The following is a 20,479-nucleotide window of genomic DNA, read 5'->3' on the forward strand; positions in this document are numbered from 1 at the left end:
ATGGCGCCTTCTGCTCTGACCTTGCTTGCCGCCGGCCTCGCCTGCCTTCCTTCGGCATTGGCGCAGACCAACTACTTTGTCAACTTGTAAGTGTAGCATCCTCTTCTGAATCCGGCCCGTCGTAGGCATGTCATTCTGAACATTGTGTGCAGCGGCGACTCGTACTCCCAGACAGGGTTCAACATCGATGGCGAGAAGCCCTCCCCGTCCAACCCCATGGGCAACCCCCCTCTCCCCGGTTGGACCGCGAGCGGCGGGCTCAACTGGTCCGGCTTCCTGCCAACCCAGTACAACGCCTCGACGCTACTGACCTACAACTTCGCCTACGGCGGCGCCACCACCGACGCCGACCTTGTCACACCCTACGCCCCCGGCGTGCTGACCTTCACCGACCAGGTCGACATCTTCAAGTCGTCGCTCGGCACCGTCCCACGGCCCGGCTACGCCCCCTGGACCGCCGAAAACACCATTGTCGGCGTGTGGATCGGCGTCAACGACGTCGGCAACACCTTCTGGCTGCAGAATAGGGACCAAGTCATCGAGACTGTCGTGGACCGCTACTTTGAGCTCGTGCAGGACGTCTACGATGCCGGTGCCCGAAACTTTGTCATGCTCACCGTGCCGCGTGCGTATACCCCTGTCCTTTTTCTTTTCTTTTCTTTCTTTTCTTTTTTTTTCTTTTTTCCCTTCCATCACTGTCGACTGTCTTCAGACAGCTAACGCAAAGCAATGCCTCACAGCAACCGAGAGGTCCCCCATGTTCCAACAAAACAACGCCGGCCAGCTCGGCGTCATCGCCGACACAATCGACCTGTACAACCAGCTCCTCGAGTCTCGTCTCGCCGACTTTGAGACCGCCAACCAAGATGTCACCACTTGGCTTGTTGACACCGCCGGCCCCTTCAACCAGGCCCTGGACAACCCTACCGAGTACGGTTCGCCGGATGCCATGTGCGAGAACTCGGACGGGACAAGCTGCCTTTGGTTCGATGAATACCATCCCGGCGTGGCTATCAACCGGCTTGTTGCCGAGGAGGTTGCCAACGTTGTTGGAAGCCCTTTCTTCAACGGCCCCCTGGGGTGCTAATGGCACAATATAAGGCGCTGATGTTACTGGAATGTGGCGAGTACAAGACCAACCTATAGACCTCCATCCTGACCCCTAGGTCTCCATCCCGGTCCCTGTTTTCCTGTCAGGGTATGGGAGGGAGTCGTGATATCATGAGCGAGATGAAAGTCAAAAGACGTACAGAAGAGACCAATACCCCTGGGGAAAAAAATGGTCATCAAGCCACCGCCTGAGAAACGAACCGGAATGAGAGCAAGACCATCACGTATAGTCCCCTTTAAGAACAGAAAGAAAAGAATGATCATGTCCCCATCTATCCAACCGCCGGCGTGATCCCCTAAGACGCAGATCGAAGAACAACATCCCACGATCCAAGTCGAGTAAAAACCCACCCGGATGGAAGCTTGAAGAAACTCGACCACGCGACGCTTTGCCTTGAAATCAGCACCATGAAAAGGGCATTAATGGTTGAAGCTCTAAGAGGTATAAGGTAAAACGCAGAAAGGAAACCCAACACATATATGGGAGCATTATAACTCGCTGTGCCCTCTCCCTGCAAAGCTCATCCAGATCGCCATTATAGAACGTCCCGAGTAAAAGAATACCACGTGTAGAAACAGCCTAGACGCCGCTCAGTACGCTGAGAATCAAATCCGACGCCTCATTCGAAAACCAGGAAACTCATGGCCCCAGAACGCCGTTTTGTCGTCCCGACATTGCCTCCTCTCCTCCCATCATTAAAAAAAAGTAACCTCCAAAGACCTTAAGTAGTAGTAACACTGACGGGGCTCGACCGCCCCATCCTCTCAAAAATGCTGCTGGCCTTTCTGCGCATCGAGCTGCTCTCCTTGGCGTTGCCCGTCGAACGAGACATCTCCGTCTCACCGATTCCCGTCATCTTAATAAAGGAATAGCCCCTCTTCGAAGCCGGCGAGAGGGGGCTGACCAGATCCGCCGCCTCCGCCTGCGACTGTTGTGCTTCTTTTCTATGCCCCTCTCCTTCTTCTTCCTCCCTCCGTGAGCCTTGGAGGGGCAAGACGAGGTCGTCGTCGTCGTCGTCGTCGTCGTCATCGTTTTCGCTATGACTCGTCGCCGAACCTACGCCGTCCGTGCCGGCCCACTCATCGCCCTCCGTGCGGTCCAGGTTGAGAGCTGATAAGGGCGGAGCGTCCTTGCCCCTCCGCCGCCGAGCGAGCGTTTCCCCTTCAATTTCGTGCACGACCTCCTCCCCGTCCTTCTCGACGACGGGCTCTATCGGCGGTCCCACCGGTGGCGGCACCGTGATTGGTGCTGGCGTAGGTGTTGGCATGGCGCCCGCACCCTGGCCCGGGCTGGACTGCGGCAGCTCTGATTGTGGCTGCGGCGGCGAATGCAATGGCGTTGATGGGCCCGACGGGTTGTTCTGCGTTGCCGTCTTGCCGTTGCTGTTACTGCCACCGTTACGGTTGCCGTTTCCGTCATGCGCCGGCGGGACGCGGTGCGACAACGGGGACTTGGCCACCGAAAGGGGCTCGGGAGACGACCGACCGCTCCCCGCACGCCCGGGTCCCTTGTCCTTGATGACCGAGCTCAGCCGCTTCAGGCCTTTGCTCAGAGACGATGTCCGGGGACCGAACCCCGGCAGCCGCTTTCGCGAACGCTCATCACGGTCTCCCATCACCTTCCTCGCGATGAGCTCGAGCTGCGACATCATCGTCGGGTGCGCCACCACGTCTTCCATCGAAATCGTCACCTCCTCGAGACCCGCCACTCCCGTCTTGGGCAGTTCGCGGTTCATGTACTGCGCGAGCTGTGACGCCGGGATCATGCTGCCCCAGAGGTCATAGAAAGCCGCGTTGTGCAGCTGCGACTCGGGCACTCCGAGACTGCGAGGATCGAGAACGTGCGTCCACGCCGCCGCGATGAGGGACTGGATGGCGTAGTAGTGTTCTGTCGGAATGTTGCTGGTGGCGCCCATCTGCGACGGCGGGGTTTCCGGTTCCGGCTGCGGCAGTGGTATCTGCTTGGTCATCGCCGAGAACTCGCTGCCCGACGGAACCAGGGGATGCATCATGGAGACCGACGTGAGCAGTTCGATGTTCGAGCACAGGACCTTGAGACTCTCCATCGCAAACGATGTCGGGATACGATGCTCGCAAAAGGTCAGTGAAATCTCCGCCGTGTCCGGCTGCGGCTTCCTCGACCGAACGAGGAGGTCAAAGACATCCTGGGACGCCGACTCCTGGATGCTCAGCTTGCAACTCGCCGATCCCAGCTTGAAGCTCGACGTCGGTAGGTCGCTATCGTGAGACTGATGATGGACCGCCGTGCTGAATCGCGTCCAGTAGGGAAACCCCGTGCAATCCTGCACCATATCCAGCCAGCCCATGTTCTCAAACGGAATGCCCGTGACGCGCTGGCCGTGCACAACCGACATGAGGTCCATCGGCGTAGTATAGGAATCGCCAAACCGCACGCGGACAGGAATGGTGTTCTTCGCCGGCCCCAGCACGCCCGACGCGTTGGCCCCGTATGCGAGTTGGATATGCCGCCCTTCGATGATCTCTCCGAACAGAACGTCCGCCGACGCAGAGAGCTTGGCGAGCACCATGGCCCACGCCGACTTGACCACTGTGTCGAGGGAGATCCCTAGACTGGCCAACGAAGTGATGGCGAGAGTTTGCCGAATCGTCTTGACCGACGAGCTCGTACTTGCCGGCCTGTTGCGCGCAATCACCTGCGTCATGCGGGCTCCGTCCAACAAACTCGCCCAGTACGTCCGAGCACCCCGGCGGTGAGCGAGCTGCGCCGATCGCACCAGGTCGAAGTAAGTCGGTCGGGGGGCTTGATTCTGTGCCCCTGCATAGATCTTCTTCAGATCTTGGATTAAGATCGCAATCGACGCGTCGTCGTACTGCGCTTTCGACAGTCGTACAATGAGCATAGACTGTTTGCCCGCCTCCAGGTAGAAGAATCGGGTGACCGGGTTGCCCAATGTGAGAGGCTCCGCCTGGTCCTTTTTGATCAGTCGGTCTGCGAGGTGGGAGACCCTCCAGCTAGGGCACTGGATCTTCTTGAACTCCGGAATGAACGAGCCCAGGGCGACCTGGTATACCTTGCGCTCGTGTACAACAAAGGCCGTCTGTAGTATAGGATGCATCACGCAAAGGTCCAAGCATGCTGCTTCAAGCTTCTTCGAACTCTCGATCCCGGAGATGGTAAAAGTGAGGTAGCTGACGTCGCCCCGGTCCTTAAACAGGGCCAGCTCGAGGGATCGGATCTGGGGCGCCGTGGCGTCGGCAATGTCCTTGATGGCCTCGCGGTCTATTCCGAGCCGGGGTAGGAGGACGTCTCTGATGAAAGGCTCGGGAACGATGGCCTCTTCCTCCTTCCGCGTCGCCGAAGATTCCTGTGTCGTAGTAGCGGGAGCCTTGGTCTTGGCGTCAACGGATGATTCCGGCGCCGCCAACGTGATACCCTGGCAAAGCCCAGTCAGAGAAGAATCACTCAGCACATCCTGAATGGAAACCGTGAGCCCTTCCTTGCGACAGGCGACCACGACCCTGGCCGCTAGGTAGCCGCTGCCCCCCAGCTTACGAAAGCTTTGGTTACCATCAATGGTGGCCTCGTCGACTTCGAGGAACTTTGCCCAGATCGATCGCATACGTTCCTCAACCTGCGTCAAAGGCAGAGGCTTGACCCGAGAGTCCCGTGCGTGGTCGGGTGACGGTGCGTCAGAAATGGCCGACAGGGCTTCTCGAGACAAGCCCTTCACCATCTTCTGAAGTTTCCGGCGATGAATCTTCATAGCCGTCGTCAACGGGAGCCGCCTCACCGGGATGAACACCGACGGGATCATATGGGCCGGGAGCGTGTTGCGGAGAGATGTCTCAGCAAAGTTCTTGGCCAGATAGGCCCGCTTCCTCGTCGTCACGCTCAAGTTGGTCACCTCCTCAGGACCGTCGAACATCTTGTCGAGCTGAATGAAGGCGGCCAAGAGCCGCGTGGAATCCTCGAAGCTGACCGACTCGACTGCCACATCAATTCCCTGCCCGAGGCATTTTCGCAAGTGCTGTTCGACCTTGGAAGTAGCCACAACCTTCCCACTAACGGTAGTGTCTTGCCGAGGGCTCGGGAGGAGTTCCATCGTGCCGTCCTCCATGTCCCGGACGCGCTGGCTTGTCTTGATGTACCGTACAAGCTGCGAGCCATCTTCGGCGACGGCGGCCTGCTGCTGCGATAGGCCCATGAGCGACTGTCCAGGTACGAACTTCTGGGCGAGCGTGGGGCTCTCGATGCAAAGTTCGCCGATGGCCCCCTTGGGCACAAGCCTGCTCGAGTCTTCCGGGTTGGCGATCCAGAGCTTGCCAAGGAATGGTTTCGCGAGGCGTTGGAGGTCCTCGGGCCTGGCCACTTCGAGGACGGAAATGCCAAGCGGGCAAACCTCCAAGCAGCCATACGCCAACAGAACCTTGGTAGACCGTAGCCAAGGGGCGCAGGTGTCTTCGTCTAGACCACGAGTTCGGAAGCATGTCACCTTCAGAGACGGAAGCCCTTCGGGTTGTAGTCTGCGGGCAAGGATAGGAGTCATGTAAGTCCAGGTCACTCTCATGCGCCGAATGGCCCCATCAATGTCGCGCTTCCGCTCCTCTGCCGACGGGATGCAGACACAACCGCCGTGCACCAATGTCGCCAGGGTCTCGAACAGCGACGTGTCGATGCTGAAAGAGGAGAGTTGTAGCACACGGCTCTCCTGATCGATCCTCAACGGCCCGCCCTGGGCCAGGAAAGCGGTAGAAAGTGCGTTGTGCGAGTAAACGAAGCCCCGAAGCGCCTTGGATCGACTGGAGCCGGCCGGAAACAGGATGCACGCGGCGTCATCGCCCGAGGCTTTCCGCACCGGTGCATCGGAAGACATCTGGGTTAAGAAAAGAGCCTCGTTCACCACGAGGACGCCGTCGTTGGGAAGATGCAGGTTGGGGTTGACCATGTCGGTTACGAGGACAACTGGAGGGGATATCTCTTTGATCACGGCGGCGGCCATGGTTCGGTCATCTCCGTCCACGGGGACAAAGCACCCACCAGCCCTGTAGGATGCGACGGTCAGTTATGCCCGGGGGAGGAAAACCCTGTAGGGAGCATGGGGCAGCAACTCACTTCATGACGGCAAGCATGGTGACGATGGACCAGCGGGTCTTGCCAAGAATCACGGGCACGGCTACGCCCGGCCGGACACCCCATTGAACGATATGCGCAGCCAAGCGTTGCACGAGACGCGAGAGGGTTTTATACGAGAAATCACCGTTGGCAGCACAGACCGCCGGCGCGTCGGGCGAGGCCCTGGCTCGATTGGAGAACAAAGAATGAACACAGGGTTCGAGTAACTCGACCTTGCTCGAGCTGGTGAGTGCTTCATTCTCCTCGACGGAGAGGTCCAGGCCGCCGACCGATGTGGTCGGGTTATTGAGGATCGACTTGAGAGCCTGGCCGAATGCTCGCGTGACGCTCCAAGCCTGCGTTAAGCTCAAGATACGGTGTGAGATGCCACAAGCGAGTTGTCCGTTGACAAACATGGTGAGGAAAGAGATGTCGTAGGCAAAGGTGCTGAAAGATTCGGCGCAAGAGAGGGACAGCTGAGGCCTCGTGCTGGTGAAGCGACTCTTCAACTCGGGGGGGTCTTCGACATATGTCATACATGTGTTGAACAGCTCCTCGTCCTTGAAGCCCAGAGCGTGCTCGATCTCGGCAGTGGAGACATGCTGGTGCTGGAGGCAGGTCTTGAAATCTTCCTCGGCGTCCCGAACAACGGCTTCGATGGATTGGTACGCCCACAGGTCCATGACGCAGGGAATGGTGTTTTCGAAACATCCAATGGATTGACGTAGGCCATGCGGTGCGTCTTTCCCGTCACGTCCGGGCGTGCGATAGCCAAAGCAGACACGGTTAGATCCAGTGAAGGCGCGGACGACGAGTGCCCAGGCCAAACGCAGGACGGTGGCACGGCTGGTGGCGTATTGGCGGCAGAACTCGTCGATTTGCGAGGCAGTGGTGTCGATTGAATAATACGTCTCTCGCGTGTACTTCTCATCTGTGGCCAATAGCTGAGGGAAATGACAGGGCGGTACCTCACGGAGCCGACCCTGCCAGAACGTCAGGCTGTCTTCGCGCCGTGCCGAGTAAAGGTACTGCATGGAAGCCGTGTGGGACGGGTCGAGCAGGCTCATGGGTGGCTTGCCGGAGTTGTAAATTCTCTTCAGATCCGCCATGAGAAGCTGAAGGCTGGGCATCTGGGAGAAGTAAATGAGTTGTTGAAGAAACAAAGAGTGAGAGGACGACCACAAGAACAACAAGAAAGAAAGAGCTTACATCGCAAAGAGCCTGGCTAGCCTCGAGCTTGAGGTAGGTGCCCGTGGGGGAATTGCAGATAGAGAGCCGATGACGGGGCTGGGCAGGGTCCGCGGGCAGAGGAGGCAGGGCCCTGAGTGCGGTGATGGGATCGTCTCCTTGGGCGGCATCGAAAAAGAGCATGGTGGGGGAACACCTGCGCAGGATAATCTGATCGAACAGGCCATCCTCGGTGATACTGTCGATGAAGACGGTTCTGAGGGCCGAATATCGGGCCACAATCTGTTCCCAGACTGTGCAGACGAGAGCGTTATCTGCTCGCACGCCGTTGAGCACGGACAGCTCGTAGATGCACGTGTTGTGACCGACGTCGAGAGACTGTATCTGGCTGATCAAGATATCCTGCTGCGACGGCGTCACCGGAAAGACGTCTTCGATATCGCGCGCACTGGTGAGCTCCAGAGCGAGCAGGCGGTCGGTGTTGAGCTTGGCGAGGCCGTCGTAGGTGGTATTCAGGAGCGGGACGTCGGCAAGGGTGAGTTCCTGAGCTCGGTACCGCAGCTTGCCGATGGCTTCGTACAGGATGTGCTCAAAAGTGTATACCCAGTCGGCGATCTTGTCTTGGTGCTTGGAACCGCGGTTGTAGAGGACGTGAACATTGGCGCAGCCGTGGTCGACGGACACGGAGATCTCGAAGAGCGCCATCCTACTCACCGACGACCCGTGATCGGAGAATGCCGACCCCAGAGCTCTCACAGGCATGTCCATTTGCTGCAGGGCGCCATTCTCTCGCTCGAGCTGTGTTGACGAACCGGCATGGGTGAAGAGGATCTCGAACGGCCACCCCTCGCCACATCGCTTATCGGCATCGTGTCCGAAGCACCTCGAGGCGAAGTACTTCCATCCGCGGTGGGACATTGACCTCCTGGTATCTTTGAGGTTGCGCAGCATCTGGAGGCAGTCCGGGCCGTCCGGTCCCTCGTCCCGGAGACCGATGGGGCACAACGAGGTGAACCAGCCTACGGTTTCGGCAATATCGATGTCCGGGCTCCACAGCTCGCGGCCGTGTTCTTGGTTCCAGACGGTCGGGGCGGGACGGTCAGGGAAGGTCTGGATGAAGGAAAGGAGAAGGGCGGTCAGATAGATGTCGGCGGACTCGGTGCGGAAGGCCTGGTTGCAGGTGGTGTGAAGGATGGAGGTGAGCTCGGAGCTGATGCGGAAGCCCGTCTCGGCGGCTTCGTTGTAGGTATTTAGCGAATCCTTGAGGCCCCAGTAGTCAAAGTCGCAGCTCCGGAGCTGGAAAGGTACAGTGGCGTCCGCGCCCGTCCTCTCAATCTCCTTCTCTTGGAGCTCGTTCCAAGTCTGGAACGGCATGGAACGCTGGGAGAACAAGATACCTTCCCGCAGTAGCTCGTCGAGGTCGTGTATGAGAATCCGCCACGAGAGCCGGTCGATGACCAGCTGGTGGGCCACGAGGAAGACCACCTGCTGGCCATCGTACATGCGGAACTGATCAACCGAGAAGACAGGACCGTGCTCGATGTCGATACGCGCCTGGGTCTGCTCCATGACCTTCAAGACGTCGTCGTAGCCGGTAACGCCATCATGATAACCAAAGCCAAACGAGCCTTTGACATCGGGCAAGATGCGCTGGGTCCATCCGTCGGGGCCGAGGCGGAAGCGAGACCTCAGCATGGAGTGGTGGCCCACGGCGGTTGAGACGGCGGCGTGGATGTCCTCGAGGGTAACATCTCGGGTGACGCGCAAGAGCACGCTCTGGTTGAAACGGTAGCTGCCGTCGGCCTTCCTCCTCTCGTCGGTCCGGCTCCCGGTCGGGGTATCGAAGTAGAGCTGCTGCATGGGCGACAGCTTGAAGCCCTCGAGAGATTCCTCGTTCCACAGGCTGGCCGAGTCCCCCTTGTGCGAGGCCAGGGCGGCGACCTGCGAGAGCTTGGGGCTGTTGAGGACGTCCTCCGGGCGGAGGGAGACCCCCTGGGTCCGACAGGCGGCCACGAGGAGCATGGTGGAAACCTCGTCGCCCCCGAGCTGGGCGAAGGAGAAGTTCATACCGACCTGGGACTCGGGCAGGCGGAGCACTCGGCTCACGGCCTTTTGGATGGTCCGCTCCATATCGGTCAGGGGTTCCTGAAAGCGCTCGTGGAACTCGAGGCTCATGACCTGGCGATACATGTCCTCGTTCATATTCTGGGCCCACGTCTGCAATTTGCGGCGGTCGACCTCGCCCTGCTGGTTGGTGGGCATCTGGTCGAGAACGATCCAATTGTTCGGGGTGGTGAGTTGGCGGTCGGATTGCTCAAGGGCGAGGCGGATGGCTGCTACCTGGGTTCCGGCATAGTGCATCTGTGATTGTGAGATCACGTGGACGTTGGAGAGGCCGTAGGAGGATACGTTGGGGTTGCTCAGGCTGATAAAGGCGACAAGTTTGTCCTCGAGCCACCCCGCCTTGGGCCTGACGAGAGCTGCGCCGGACACCTGGGGTGTGGACAGGATGAGTTTCTCGACGGTCTCGCGATCGGCGATTACACGAGGCGGTTGCAGGTGTGGTTGGGACTCTGGTTCCGGGGAATGGGCGGCAGGGGCGTCGCTGCTCGGTTGAGCTGGGTCTGGGTCGGGGTCGGCTGGTAGAGCGGATGGATCGGAAGGATCGGATGGGTCGCTGCTGCTCTGGTCCGAGTCGGGTTCTCGCGACGCGAGGGGAGCAAGGCGGGTCTGAAGTTCGGTGATGGTCTGGCAGCGGAGGATGTCGGTCGTCTTCAGTCGTAGGCCCATGGACGCGCATTTGGAGCTCAAGGCACGGGCCGACTCTTTGTTGCCGCCGAGGTGAGTGAAGGAGTCCAGCAGGTCGACCGAGTCCCTGGGAACGGCAAGAACGTCGGCTATAGCGGAGAGCAGGCGTTCTTCATCCAACATCTCTGCCGTGGGTTGTGGCTGGTCGTCGCGGGGTGCCTCTGGTGGGTTGGCGTCGGGAACGCCGTCGGACAGGAAAGGCCCGAGGGTGGGAGATTCGACCATGACTAGAAAGTGAAAAAAAAGAAATAATGTAATGTTTTTTTAAAAAGAGGAGGTCGCCAAGAAGGCCGAGAAGGCGGAGGTATCTAGAAGCAATAGCAACGACAAGCAGCCCAGTCGAAGGCGCTCAGCCTAGAGGTGACAACCGAAGATCGAATCAGGAGCGACGCGCAAGAGATGCAAAGCCGACGGCAGTATTAGGCGTCTCCGCGGTATGGGCAAGCAAGCGGCCACATCGAGGGCTGACGTTGCGCTTTCAGCGAAGGTCGAGGTCGAAATCGAGGCCGAGGTCGAATGGGTGGTGGTCAACGGCACAAGGGAGAATGCAGCAGTCGCTCGCGTGTGCGTTGCGCTGTACGCGGTTGCCAAGGCTATATTGTCGGTCTCGGCCGGTGCTGTCGTCGGTTTGGGCGAATCTCGCTTGGCAATTGCCAGATAAAGGAGCGAAAGAAAGATCGTGAAAGAGTAGTCGTCTTGGGAGGAGAGGCGGCGTGGAAGTGAGAGGGCGATAGAGAGGAATAGGCGGAAGGGAAGTGAAGAGAAACGCGGCGAAGGAAGAGACGAGCAGAAGAGGAAGGAGAGGGAAAAGGCTGAGACGAGAGCCTAAGGTGTAATTACATGCGTACAGTGCAGGTGTGCGTGGGTTGCGCGCAGAGACAGGGGTGTGTGGAGGCCGAAGAAGCTGAATGGGGAGGGGGTGGGTGTCCGATGGGGCTGAAAGGAGGGGTGGATCGCAGCAACTGTCGTCGTCTTTCTCGCTTCAGTCTGCGACAGTAATAAAGCCATGATATTCGTGGACATGGCGAGTCCCTGGGTCGAGTTCGGGAATCATTAAGCGCAATCTTGGATCGCATCAGGAAACGAATGAAGGCAGTTTGTCTGTCGTAGGTCGGACCGTGTCAGTGAGTGCCCATGTAGTTTGGCTTGCCCGAATCTCGGGACCGTCCTGTACTCTGTGCTTCGTAGGTACGAGGAAACCTGGGGCGAATGAGGATATTTGGCGGACTCGACTCGACAAACGCGCAACAGGGACGAGGGTGGGCGGTGACAACGGTGTGGGGGGAGTGCTAAGGCTGGGGGGCTTGGGGGTGGGTAACCATCCATGGTTATTCCGCTCGGAACCGGGACGAATGATGGTGTGTGTGCAGCTTATCCTGGTGCCATGCTCATAAGGCAGTCATCGGACCTAATTCGAATCAGATACCCTACTCGGCGGGTAAACTCAGGGCTGTGAAGGATCCGCTGGAAGCGCGATGGATGGCCGGACAATCATGGGATTGGAGGAAAGCTTACAGTGGTATTCCTCGCGGTAAGTGCCGTGAGCCGGGCCAGGCAAAGAATGGATCTCGATGGGGAGAATCATTGTGAGGGTTCCGAATATGGTTGTTGAGGGTAAAGGAAGAAAGAAATCGACCCGAGGTGAGGGGACTGGGAGATGAAGACCTCAAACGGTTACGTACCGACCAAATGGGCAGGCGCATTGCATCGTGTACCTTCTTCCTGGGGAAGTGACGATGGCAAGTCTACATCAATTTGGTAATCATTCCAGCCCCCCCTGGATCTACAGGGGCGCACGGACGTTTCTGATAATAGGGCTGGACACACTCTTATCGTCGAGTACCTACAACGTACAGTACGAATATAACGTGCTTACACCGAGTGTAGAAAGGTATCTCAATTTGTTTCCCTTTTTAACCACCGCCAACATAACACTATATATGACAGTTAATAAAAGCACACCTGCGTCATCAGACTGACTCTCTTCCAATATTACCCGGTTTCTTGATATTACTTATGTATAACCGAGCTCGCTGCGCAGTGTCAGAATAAAGCACTTCGTGGCTGAGCACTTTCTCTATTATCAGTGGGTCGTCGAGAAGAGGTCGGTGAGGAGTGGGAGCATTTTATAGGTACAACGTACGCTAGCCTCAGTGCGTACTCACCCGCGACACACTGTGCACACTAGTTCATTTCCTTCGATCGCGGCTATGCGGGAACCAGTCGACTTCCGCGGCGCTACAGATGGATGAACGTGGCTTGCTTACCTATCAACGACCCTGTCGGCGGTCGACCTTTGCCGCGTTCAGAATCGTACGGAGCAGATTACTGCCTTGCAACCCTCGGAGGAAACAATCAGTCAAGCCATACCAGGAAATTCTCCCCGGTCCTCATATATATGTCCATGAATTGGGGGCCAGCTGAAGAGTAGGCCAGAGAATAAAAAGCCAAAAAAAAGAGAAAAAGAAAAAGGGGCACCAACCCATCCACCGGCTTCTTCGATACTGGTCAGCGAGGATGACCAATACGAATCAGGTCTTGTGTCCTTCCAGATCATCCTAGGACTCTGCGTTCCACACCAGTCTCTTGATTTCCTGATTCCCTTTACCAGACTACCAGACCCCACGTGCGATAAATTACCCAAACCGTCCCTGAGGATCCATGCGTGTTGAATCACACTTCAAGCAAGTGGCCTTCGGAAAGCACAAAAGACCCCTTGATGCAACAGCATGACACAATATGACCGGGTTCACATGGTAGTCCCCAGGCCCGGCGATGCACGTCGGTGGCACGGACAGAGGCCGGCCCGAGGCAAGGCACAGGCGTCCGCTCGATGAAACGGGTTAATCTTACCTATCCCTTTGCGATGGCGATCTGTACTTGTCGTTTTTTGTCCTTATTGCTTCCAAACCAAACTCCTATGCAAGTACGGTTCACCCATCAAAGACGAACCATTGGAGCGGCGCGTTCCCCTAGGTCCTTCTTCCCTGGCCTCCTCCGCCACAAGACTAGGAGTACATCGACCTGTCTTGAGTGGGAGCCGGTTGATTAGGTCATCTCAAGACGCTTAGGTAATATCGTAAAAGTCGTCGGTGACCGGAACGAGCCTCGAGATAAAGCGGGGCAGGACTTTAATACCAGGTTCAGGCCTTGACCATGCTTACTAAGCTCGCTGGCCGGCGGCCTCCTCGACAGCGTGGACCGAAAAGAAACAAATCGCAGGGTTGGAACGAAGCACTGTGACTTATTAGTGACCGGCCGTCGTATCACCAACGCCGTCCAGCCCAACCATTTCCTAGCTCGTCCATCGTCTTTAGGGCCTTGACATTCCCATCCCACCGTTTCGTTATCCGACGCGATGGCCATGTCATGCAAGTCGAAACTACAAACCACGTCCGGCACTACCGCCGTACGGACCGACCCGACCATCTGTTAATCTGCCACGGGACTGTGCCGCTTCTCCACCCAAGCGAACCGCTCATCCCCAAGCTCCAGCCCGAACGGCATACCTCCAGCTTAACGCATCGGCTATGAGGCACAGCGGGTCGGTTCTCGCACTACGAAGTACGCGTTCCGTCACGTAGCTGGGCCACGTCCGTCTTCCGCCGTCGGCGCGTCGTTTTCCGACCGAACGGACTGAGAATAGTCCGATAGGAAGAAGAGTGCTGTGATTTTCCGAGGTGATGATCGGCCAATTGCTTTCCATCTCGCCTGAACGCGAAATGACCATGGTACATCATGCCAAGTTGTTCGGTTTAATGCTGTAGGCACGTCGTGACGAGGTCGGTATCCATATCGCATGTCGTGCGGCTGAAGTAGTCTCCCAGCTCTGGAACCAGGTGCCCAGGCTGCCGTTGAATCGTGATTCAAGTTGCAAGGTACGGTGATGGGAGGTAAAACGAACGGGGAACGAGGCTGATCACGTCTTCACCTGCGAGGCGGCCGTCGCCAGTAGGTGAGGTGAACTTTCAATTTCTCATGTCCAACACGTCAGCAGGTGCAGATTGGGTCATGGCCATGGCCAATCTGCGCTTTGGCCTTTGTAACTCTCCGTCTGCCACTGGGTGGGACACACTTTGGTCCTCCTAGGGTTACAACCAGACTGGTGAGCCAGGCTCCTTCTGGGACCAAGGCGTTACGCATAGTCTGTTTCAATGGACGATGAGGAGTCGTCGCGTAGATGGTCGAATAAATCCCAAGTAAAAGGAAGAAGAAAAACCATATCACCTTGGCTAACTTACAGGCAAGTAGAAGACGACATGGAGGAAGAGAAGTAAAGCAGTGGTTATACGAGTGAACATGGCGACATCAAGTCGGATGTATGATCGGCATTAGTACGCTGCGGAAGATGATCCGAGATCCTTATCGAAAGCGAGGGTGAGTGTCGAGCAGTTGGAGACGAAGTCGGGGTGAAGTTTGGAGACGTCGAGGGGTGAAGGTTACCAACTATAACACTAGGTAGATCCACGTACCATATACCAACCGAAGAGAGGAGACAGGGAAACATCTTCACTGGATGGTAAGGTCAGGCATCTCACTCGTTCATGTATAGTACCTAAATATAGATGTTCCCGTGCCTATAGTCTATGTAAGAGAGGGAAGACGGGGAGGGAAGAAGGAGAATCCGAATCGTAAAAAGTAAAACCTATTTCTTTCGCCCCCCAGCGGATAATGATATAACTTGACGAGCTGTCTGCCCCTTATAAACATGCAGCCCGAGAACCCACTTCAGTCCTCCGTCAGACTAAAAGGTCGGCGGAATCCTCCCTCGAAACCCGTCCCTCCCCCGGGCCTCATGAAGCCCCAGACCGTGTCCCTGACCCTCCACCAGTTCCCTTAACCTGAACGACCTCAACGTGCCCGTCGAGCTAGACGCGCGCGACCGGGAACCCTGCACTTGCTGATGTCGCTGCCGTTCTTCTTGCTGTCCCATCGTCAGGCCCCTCACGCTCGCCGCCCGCTTCAGACTCGCATCCGGCGACAGAGCCGGCAAAGACGCCGTTATTCTGGCGCCCGACCCCCGCGACGACAAACTCGTGCCGTTCATCTTCATCGCTCGAAAGGCCGCCGTCGCATCTGCCACGTTGCTGGCCGTAGAAGACGCAGTGTTGGTTCTGGACCGCAAGGCAAAAGGCCGAGGCACTATTTCGTCCTCTTCTTGTGGTGAAAAGGAGGTCCGATGCCCCAGCGCCGCTGAGCCGTCTGACATGGCCTTGGCCCTGCGGTTTAGTTTCATGGACGACATGAGCTCCTCTGCTACCGATTGCGAGCGACGGCCTGGCATCGTCCGGTCCATGTCCCCATCCCGGGTGGGCGACCGACTGGAGCCCCTACTGGAAGGCGGCGTGGGAGGCCGTCTCCCCCGGGGTAGAAGGTCATCATGTCGATTCTTACCCGCTCGCATGATTTGCTCCAAGGTTAGCGGTTCGCCTCGCACCGTGGTCGGCATGCCGCTCAGCCGGCGCATGGCGCGCATGTTGTCATTGATAAACATCGACATGCGCCGCGTCGCGCTGCCATTCTCGTACGCCTCCATCGCACTGGGTGCATTCTCCGGTACCATAGCCCGCGCCCGGTGTCGTTCGTTAAGCTGCATCGTCGGGCTACCGTTGCCGTCGGTCGTGGCTGTCACAGCTACGGATGGCGGGGCGTCGCGGATCGTCTGCTGCACCCGAGCCAGGACGCTCTGGAACCCGACCGTTTCATTAGCATGCGCGGGCCGATACGCTCTCTTCGCTCGCCCCACGTCGCTGGCCTGCTCCTGCCCCTGACCCTGGCCCGTTGTAAACGTCTCGATGGCGGCGTTCTGAGAGAGCACGAAGAACGACCCGTCGCGGATTCGGCGCCGCACAAACTCCCACCGTGTGCGTGCCGGGTTCTGCTCAAGTTGCGGCTGGTAAATAGAGCACTGCGCCAGTTTGGAGTAGAACACCTCGAGCCGCTTGGCCATCCTCTCGAGCACCTGCATCAGGAACGAGCACATGGCCGACACGCGCTGCCCATCCGACGCCGCATCCAGCGTCATGATGGTGTCAAAGGCGTCCATCCCGTGGCACGCCTCCTCCCGAATATCTTCGAGCAGTTCAATGTCGAGGTTGACCGACTTGCTGGCGTAGTCCATGATCCCTCGTTCCTGGAATCGCGCCGGCTCGCTGTCGCAGATGTACTGCCCGACGAGCGCCAGTTCTTTGGACGTCGCCACCGCGTCGTTGGATGTTTTGGCCCGGGCGATCACCCCGAGGATATCCGGAAGCTGAAGCTGCGCCTCCGACCCTCCTCCGGGGCTCGTCATCACCGCCGTGGCATTGGAATGCGCCATGGCAAAGGAGAGCTTCAGCACGAGCTCCTGGAACTTGGGCCCGAAGAGCGCCGAGAACCCCGACTGCAGTAGCCGGGACTGGTACTGGTAGAAGATGCGCACTCCTAGCATGTTGATCATGCTCCCCTGATACCACAGCTTGGACGAGCCCAGGAGGTCGTCCATCTCGAACTGCTGCGCCACCAGCGTCTCGACCGTCGTCTTGAGGTAATCGGCCCACAGGTCGTACAGGCCGCCGAGCTCCTCCAGACCGTGCGCCTGAAACTCGGGCTTCGGTGTCAGGCGGCCGACGAAATATTTGGTCAGCAAGCTGGCCACCTCTGGGTTATTTGTGTGGGCGAGGTTGTCGAACGACTTGGAACAGTCGACACCCGCGTTGGACCTGATGATGAGGGTGCCGCCGGGGTGCATCGGGCTAAAGTCCGTCACGTCGTACACATTTCCGTGCACCCCGATCCACATCCTGCCGCCCGGCCGATGTCCCGTGTGCAGGGCGAGCTGCGAAAGAGGGATCGTCGGACGGTTGCACGGAAGCGGCTTGGGCGTCATGAACACGTCCAACATGATGCGCCGCTCCGCAAAGGCTGTGTTGATGATGAGGTCGGTCGACTCCATCGTGGCCGTGCGATGATTGTAAATAGCCTTGCGGATGCCGTTCATCACCGAGTCGAACACAGCAACCGACCCGCAGATGTACAAGTACCCGCCGAGACCACCGTGTTTCTTGGACATGGCCAGGTCGCAGACGGTGGCGCCTTGCTCGGCAATGAGAGCGTCGATGTACCTGGGCTCCATCCGCCTCTCGACCAGGTCGCGGACGCTGCTGTCGTACACGAGGCCGCGGCTATCTCGGGAGAAGGCGAGGTGGACCTCCATCAGCCCGGCATTCACGTACTGGCGAAGCTCGTCTTCGTAGCAAAACTTCTCGCGGCTCTGAACTCCGAGATAGAGAATATTGCGGCCGACCGTGTTCCCGGCACGCGACTGCCAGAAGCTCCTGAACGGAGCGATTCCGCTGCCGCCGGCGAAAAACGCGCAAGGGGCCGCCCTGTCCAAGGGCAGTTGGAAAGCGACGGGTCTCGAGACGCCAATGAGGATCTCGTCATCATCACCGGACGCCACGAAATCCTCGACCGAGCCGACAGGCGGATTGAGGAAGCCGCTGCTCACGCCCGACCTAGAGATCTTTGCGTTCCCGGCAAACGTGGAACAGAGGTCGTACTCGGCCCGCGAGATGGTTAGGTCGACGGTGCTCGGCAGCAGTTCATTCGGGCAGTTGGAAATCGAGTACGTCCGAGGCACCTCCACGGGTATTAAGTCGCACAGCCAGGCCATGCCGCCAGACAAATCGAAAGCCTGGTCCCAGATATGGGCTGGCGTATCAGTGACGGCAGCCTGGAGGAGATCCCCCAGGGTACCGCGAACCGGCCATTCCTCGGTAGCGAGAACCTGCAGTAGGGTATTGGAGGAGGCACGAAGCAATGCATGGACCTTGAGAACCAGCTCCTGCGTGAGGGGTGCCAAGTGTCCCCTCCGCAGAACGTCCTTCACCGTAAACACTTTTGGGGGCGAGTCGAGGGCCCCGTGGTTGGAGACCGAGCCCACGTGTTGGGCAAAGCGCGACCACTTGCGGTCCAGGGCGACTCGTGTGTTGAGGGATTGGTCCAGGCCGAGGGCGGCGGCCACCTTGGCGCACTCCTCCCAGCTATTTAGCGGCATGACGGCGAGCCGGTCGCCAGGTTGAAAGGTGACACCCGTGTCGTGCAGGTCGAGAGTCACCAGAGCGATGGATCGCTGGGGGTCGGCATCGACGAAGGACCGGCTGAGCACAGTCGACTTGTACCTGCACTCCTCGAAGGTGCCGCGCATCTGGTGCGGTTCTACGGGTATGTTGCCGCGGTACGGTTCGAGGCGTTCCTTCATGGCGTCGGAAAATTGCCGGTGGACTTCTTCCCAGGGTCGACCCGTGTCGTCCGATCCTCCCGAGTTGCCGTTGGTCTCGGTCCGGCCAGTCTTGGAAGCCACCTCGAGGATACCAAAGACTTTGTACCGGTGGGTGCCCATGAAACCGCGCTCGCCCGTGTAGGCCTCGACGATGCCGTCCAGCACGCCCATGAGCCGGGGATCGCCGGACTCCCTGACAAAGTCGGGCACGCGGTAGTGATACTCGACAGCGGCGATAAAAGCTCGGAGGTTCGACGGCAGCCAGGCGCGGAGGTGGAGGCCTTCGCTGCCGAGAAACGAGTCGTACTTCTTCCTGCCGAGGAAAGCGTCCATGAGGAGATAGGGCGGGAACTGGAGGCCGGAGGCTGCCGGGCAGCGCTTGGACAGGGGTGCGGAGAACTTGCCCCAGCGAACCCATTCGGTGGCAGAGACGTAGTTGTCGCCCGAGTTGGGATTGGTCGAGATGGAATGGAAAGCGTTGGGCATGCGCTCGAGAATCTCTTTCAGTCGGATCATCTCTTGCAATAGACCTTCGACGTTGCGGTTCATGACATGTTCCTGGCAGGCCGCAATAGCGTCCGGGCCATGTTGAAACGATGCTGTCAACGACGGAATGTCAGTCGATGCGTAAAGCCGATGGGGAATGGAGGATAGACGCTGAGAAAGGGCAGTGGGGAGGAGAGCGAGCTTTACCAGATGTATCAGCGCAGCCCTTGAGAAAAGCAATCTCGGTGCGTTCGCCAAACATGGGCCACCGCAAGTCGGTATTATCGAACCGCCCAACGTAAGGGTAGATGGACGTCGGGTCCCGCACGCGAATATTGTAGGATGCCTGATCAAAGAAGGTCAAGTGCGGAATAGCACGTCCCATGCGCCTGGAAACCTGCCAATATGGTAGCCCAATGCACCTTGGAATACCGACCAGCTCCAGGCAGAGGTCGTCGCTCATTTCCACGCGCGGCCTCGTGGAGGCCGAAGTCGTGCTGACCCCGTCGTAGCCGTCGTTCTTGTCCTCGTAGCGATAAATGGAGCACAGCATACCCAGGGCGACGAGGGCGGCCCAGAGAGCCTGATCGGGGATGACGTCGTCTGTGCCCTCGACGAGTGGGAGGGCGGCGATCGATTCGCGGACTCGACCGCGCGAGACACAGCCTGGCATTCGCTCGCAGAGGTCCGACCAGACCCGGCCAGGAGAGGCGGCGAGGGCACCGGCTGCTTCGTTGGAATCCGGCGGGCAAAAGCCATAGTCGGCGCTGAGGTAACCGTCCTTCCAGCCTATAGACGGACCGATGTTTTCGGCTCGAAGAAGGACCTGGCGGGCGGGCGCTCCTAGGGCTGCGGCTAGGAGATCTTCGTCGTTGGCGACAAGGGTGTCGACGTCTTTGACGTTATTCACCTGTTCTGATGAGGGCATGTTCGAGTAGAGGATTTCATTGATGGCCTTGCGTTCCCTGTTACTGTTGTTAGGTTAAGGTCGACTGACAGTCTAAGGAGAAGGGTCGGGTCACCGTCGCACCGCGAACGAAGCCATTCGTCTACGTCAATACCTCGAGGAATCTACAGCCAGTTAGTAGTTGAGAAGCGCAGTATCGTCAGGTTGTATTCTTACATCGAATGCCGCGTGGAGATCTCCAGGTTGGGTGTAGCCGGAAAAGGAGCAGCCCCTAGGACCTAATCGCCTACTACCGGTCGTTGAAGGAGCGCGACTGGCAGGACATCTCCCGCCTGAGGCGAAGGAGCCGGAGACTGGACACGACCGTTCGGACATGTTGTATTACGACAAAAAAGAGATGGAAAAGAAATTAGAAAAGACGAAAAGGACCGGCCTCTAGAATGGAAAATGTCGAATACAAACACAAGCCGTAGAGGCCGTTGGGGACGCTCAGCATCCAATGTAGTCCAGATTTGTCCGCCAGGTTGACGAGGCCGACACGAAGATGGCAGGCGGGAGTGGCGGCGACGTGGTATGTATGGGAACCACAGACTGACGGGTCCTTCAACGGGGAATCACATTG

The 20,479-nt window shown here is 58.3% G+C and overlaps 5 protein-coding genes across 5 annotated transcripts; 2 read left to right on the plus strand and 3 right to left on the minus strand.

The window, feature by feature from the left end:
• On the plus strand, nucleotides 1–1,087 carry ACRALDRAFT_2044233 (carbohydrate esterase family 16 protein; the record flags this gene model as incomplete). The annotated part of the gene is made up of 3 exons (XM_071021415.1): nucleotides 1–86; nucleotides 153–625; nucleotides 741–1,087. The coding sequence occupies 3 exons, from the start codon at nucleotides 1–3 to the stop codon at nucleotides 1,085–1,087; spliced, it is 906 nt and encodes a 301-aa protein (XP_070871450.1).
• A 1,639-nt stretch (nucleotides 1,088–2,726) lies between these two features.
• On the minus strand, nucleotides 2,727–10,324 carry ACRALDRAFT_2140574 (uncharacterized protein; the record flags this gene model as incomplete). The annotated part of the gene is made up of 4 exons (XM_071024170.1): nucleotides 2,727–5,616; nucleotides 5,707–6,135; nucleotides 6,206–7,233; nucleotides 7,415–10,324. Coding segments are annotated over 4 exons (7,257 nt in total), but the record flags the coding sequence as incomplete, so codon positions are not given.
• Nucleotides 10,325–10,366: 42 nt separating this feature from the next.
• On the plus strand, nucleotides 10,367–11,454 carry ACRALDRAFT_1065563 (uncharacterized protein). Its single transcript, XM_071017176.1, has one exon. It carries the CDS (start codon nucleotides 10,638–10,640, stop codon nucleotides 10,860–10,862), a length of 225 nt encoding a protein of 74 aa, XP_070871452.1. The 5' UTR covers nucleotides 10,367–10,637; the 3' UTR covers nucleotides 10,863–11,454.
• Nucleotides 11,455–13,521: 2,067 nt separating this feature from the next.
• On the minus strand, nucleotides 13,522–14,007 carry ACRALDRAFT_2060990 (uncharacterized protein). Its single transcript, XM_071021949.1, has one exon. It carries the CDS (start codon nucleotides 13,929–13,931, stop codon nucleotides 13,680–13,682), a length of 252 nt encoding a protein of 83 aa, XP_070871453.1. The 5' UTR covers nucleotides 13,932–14,007; the 3' UTR covers nucleotides 13,522–13,679.
• Nucleotides 14,008–14,726: 719 nt separating this feature from the next.
• On the minus strand, nucleotides 14,727–20,232 carry ACRALDRAFT_1083188 (uncharacterized protein; the record flags this gene model as incomplete). Its single annotated transcript, XM_071019413.1, has 4 exons — nucleotides 14,727–19,063; nucleotides 19,158–19,915; nucleotides 19,948–20,021; nucleotides 20,074–20,232. The coding sequence occupies 4 exons, from the start codon at nucleotides 20,230–20,232 to the stop codon at nucleotides 14,946–14,948; spliced, it is 5,109 nt and encodes a 1,702-aa protein (XP_070871454.1). The 3' UTR covers nucleotides 14,727–14,945.
• Nucleotides 20,233–20,479: the final 247 nt, after the last annotated feature.

This window comes from Sodiomyces alcalophilus, assembly GCF_042370955.1.
Source record: "Sodiomyces alcalophilus JCM 7366 unplaced genomic scaffold ACRALscaffold_8, whole genome shotgun sequence".
Lineage (NCBI taxonomy): Eukaryota > Fungi > Ascomycota > Sordariomycetes > Glomerellales > Plectosphaerellaceae > Sodiomyces > Sodiomyces alcalophilus.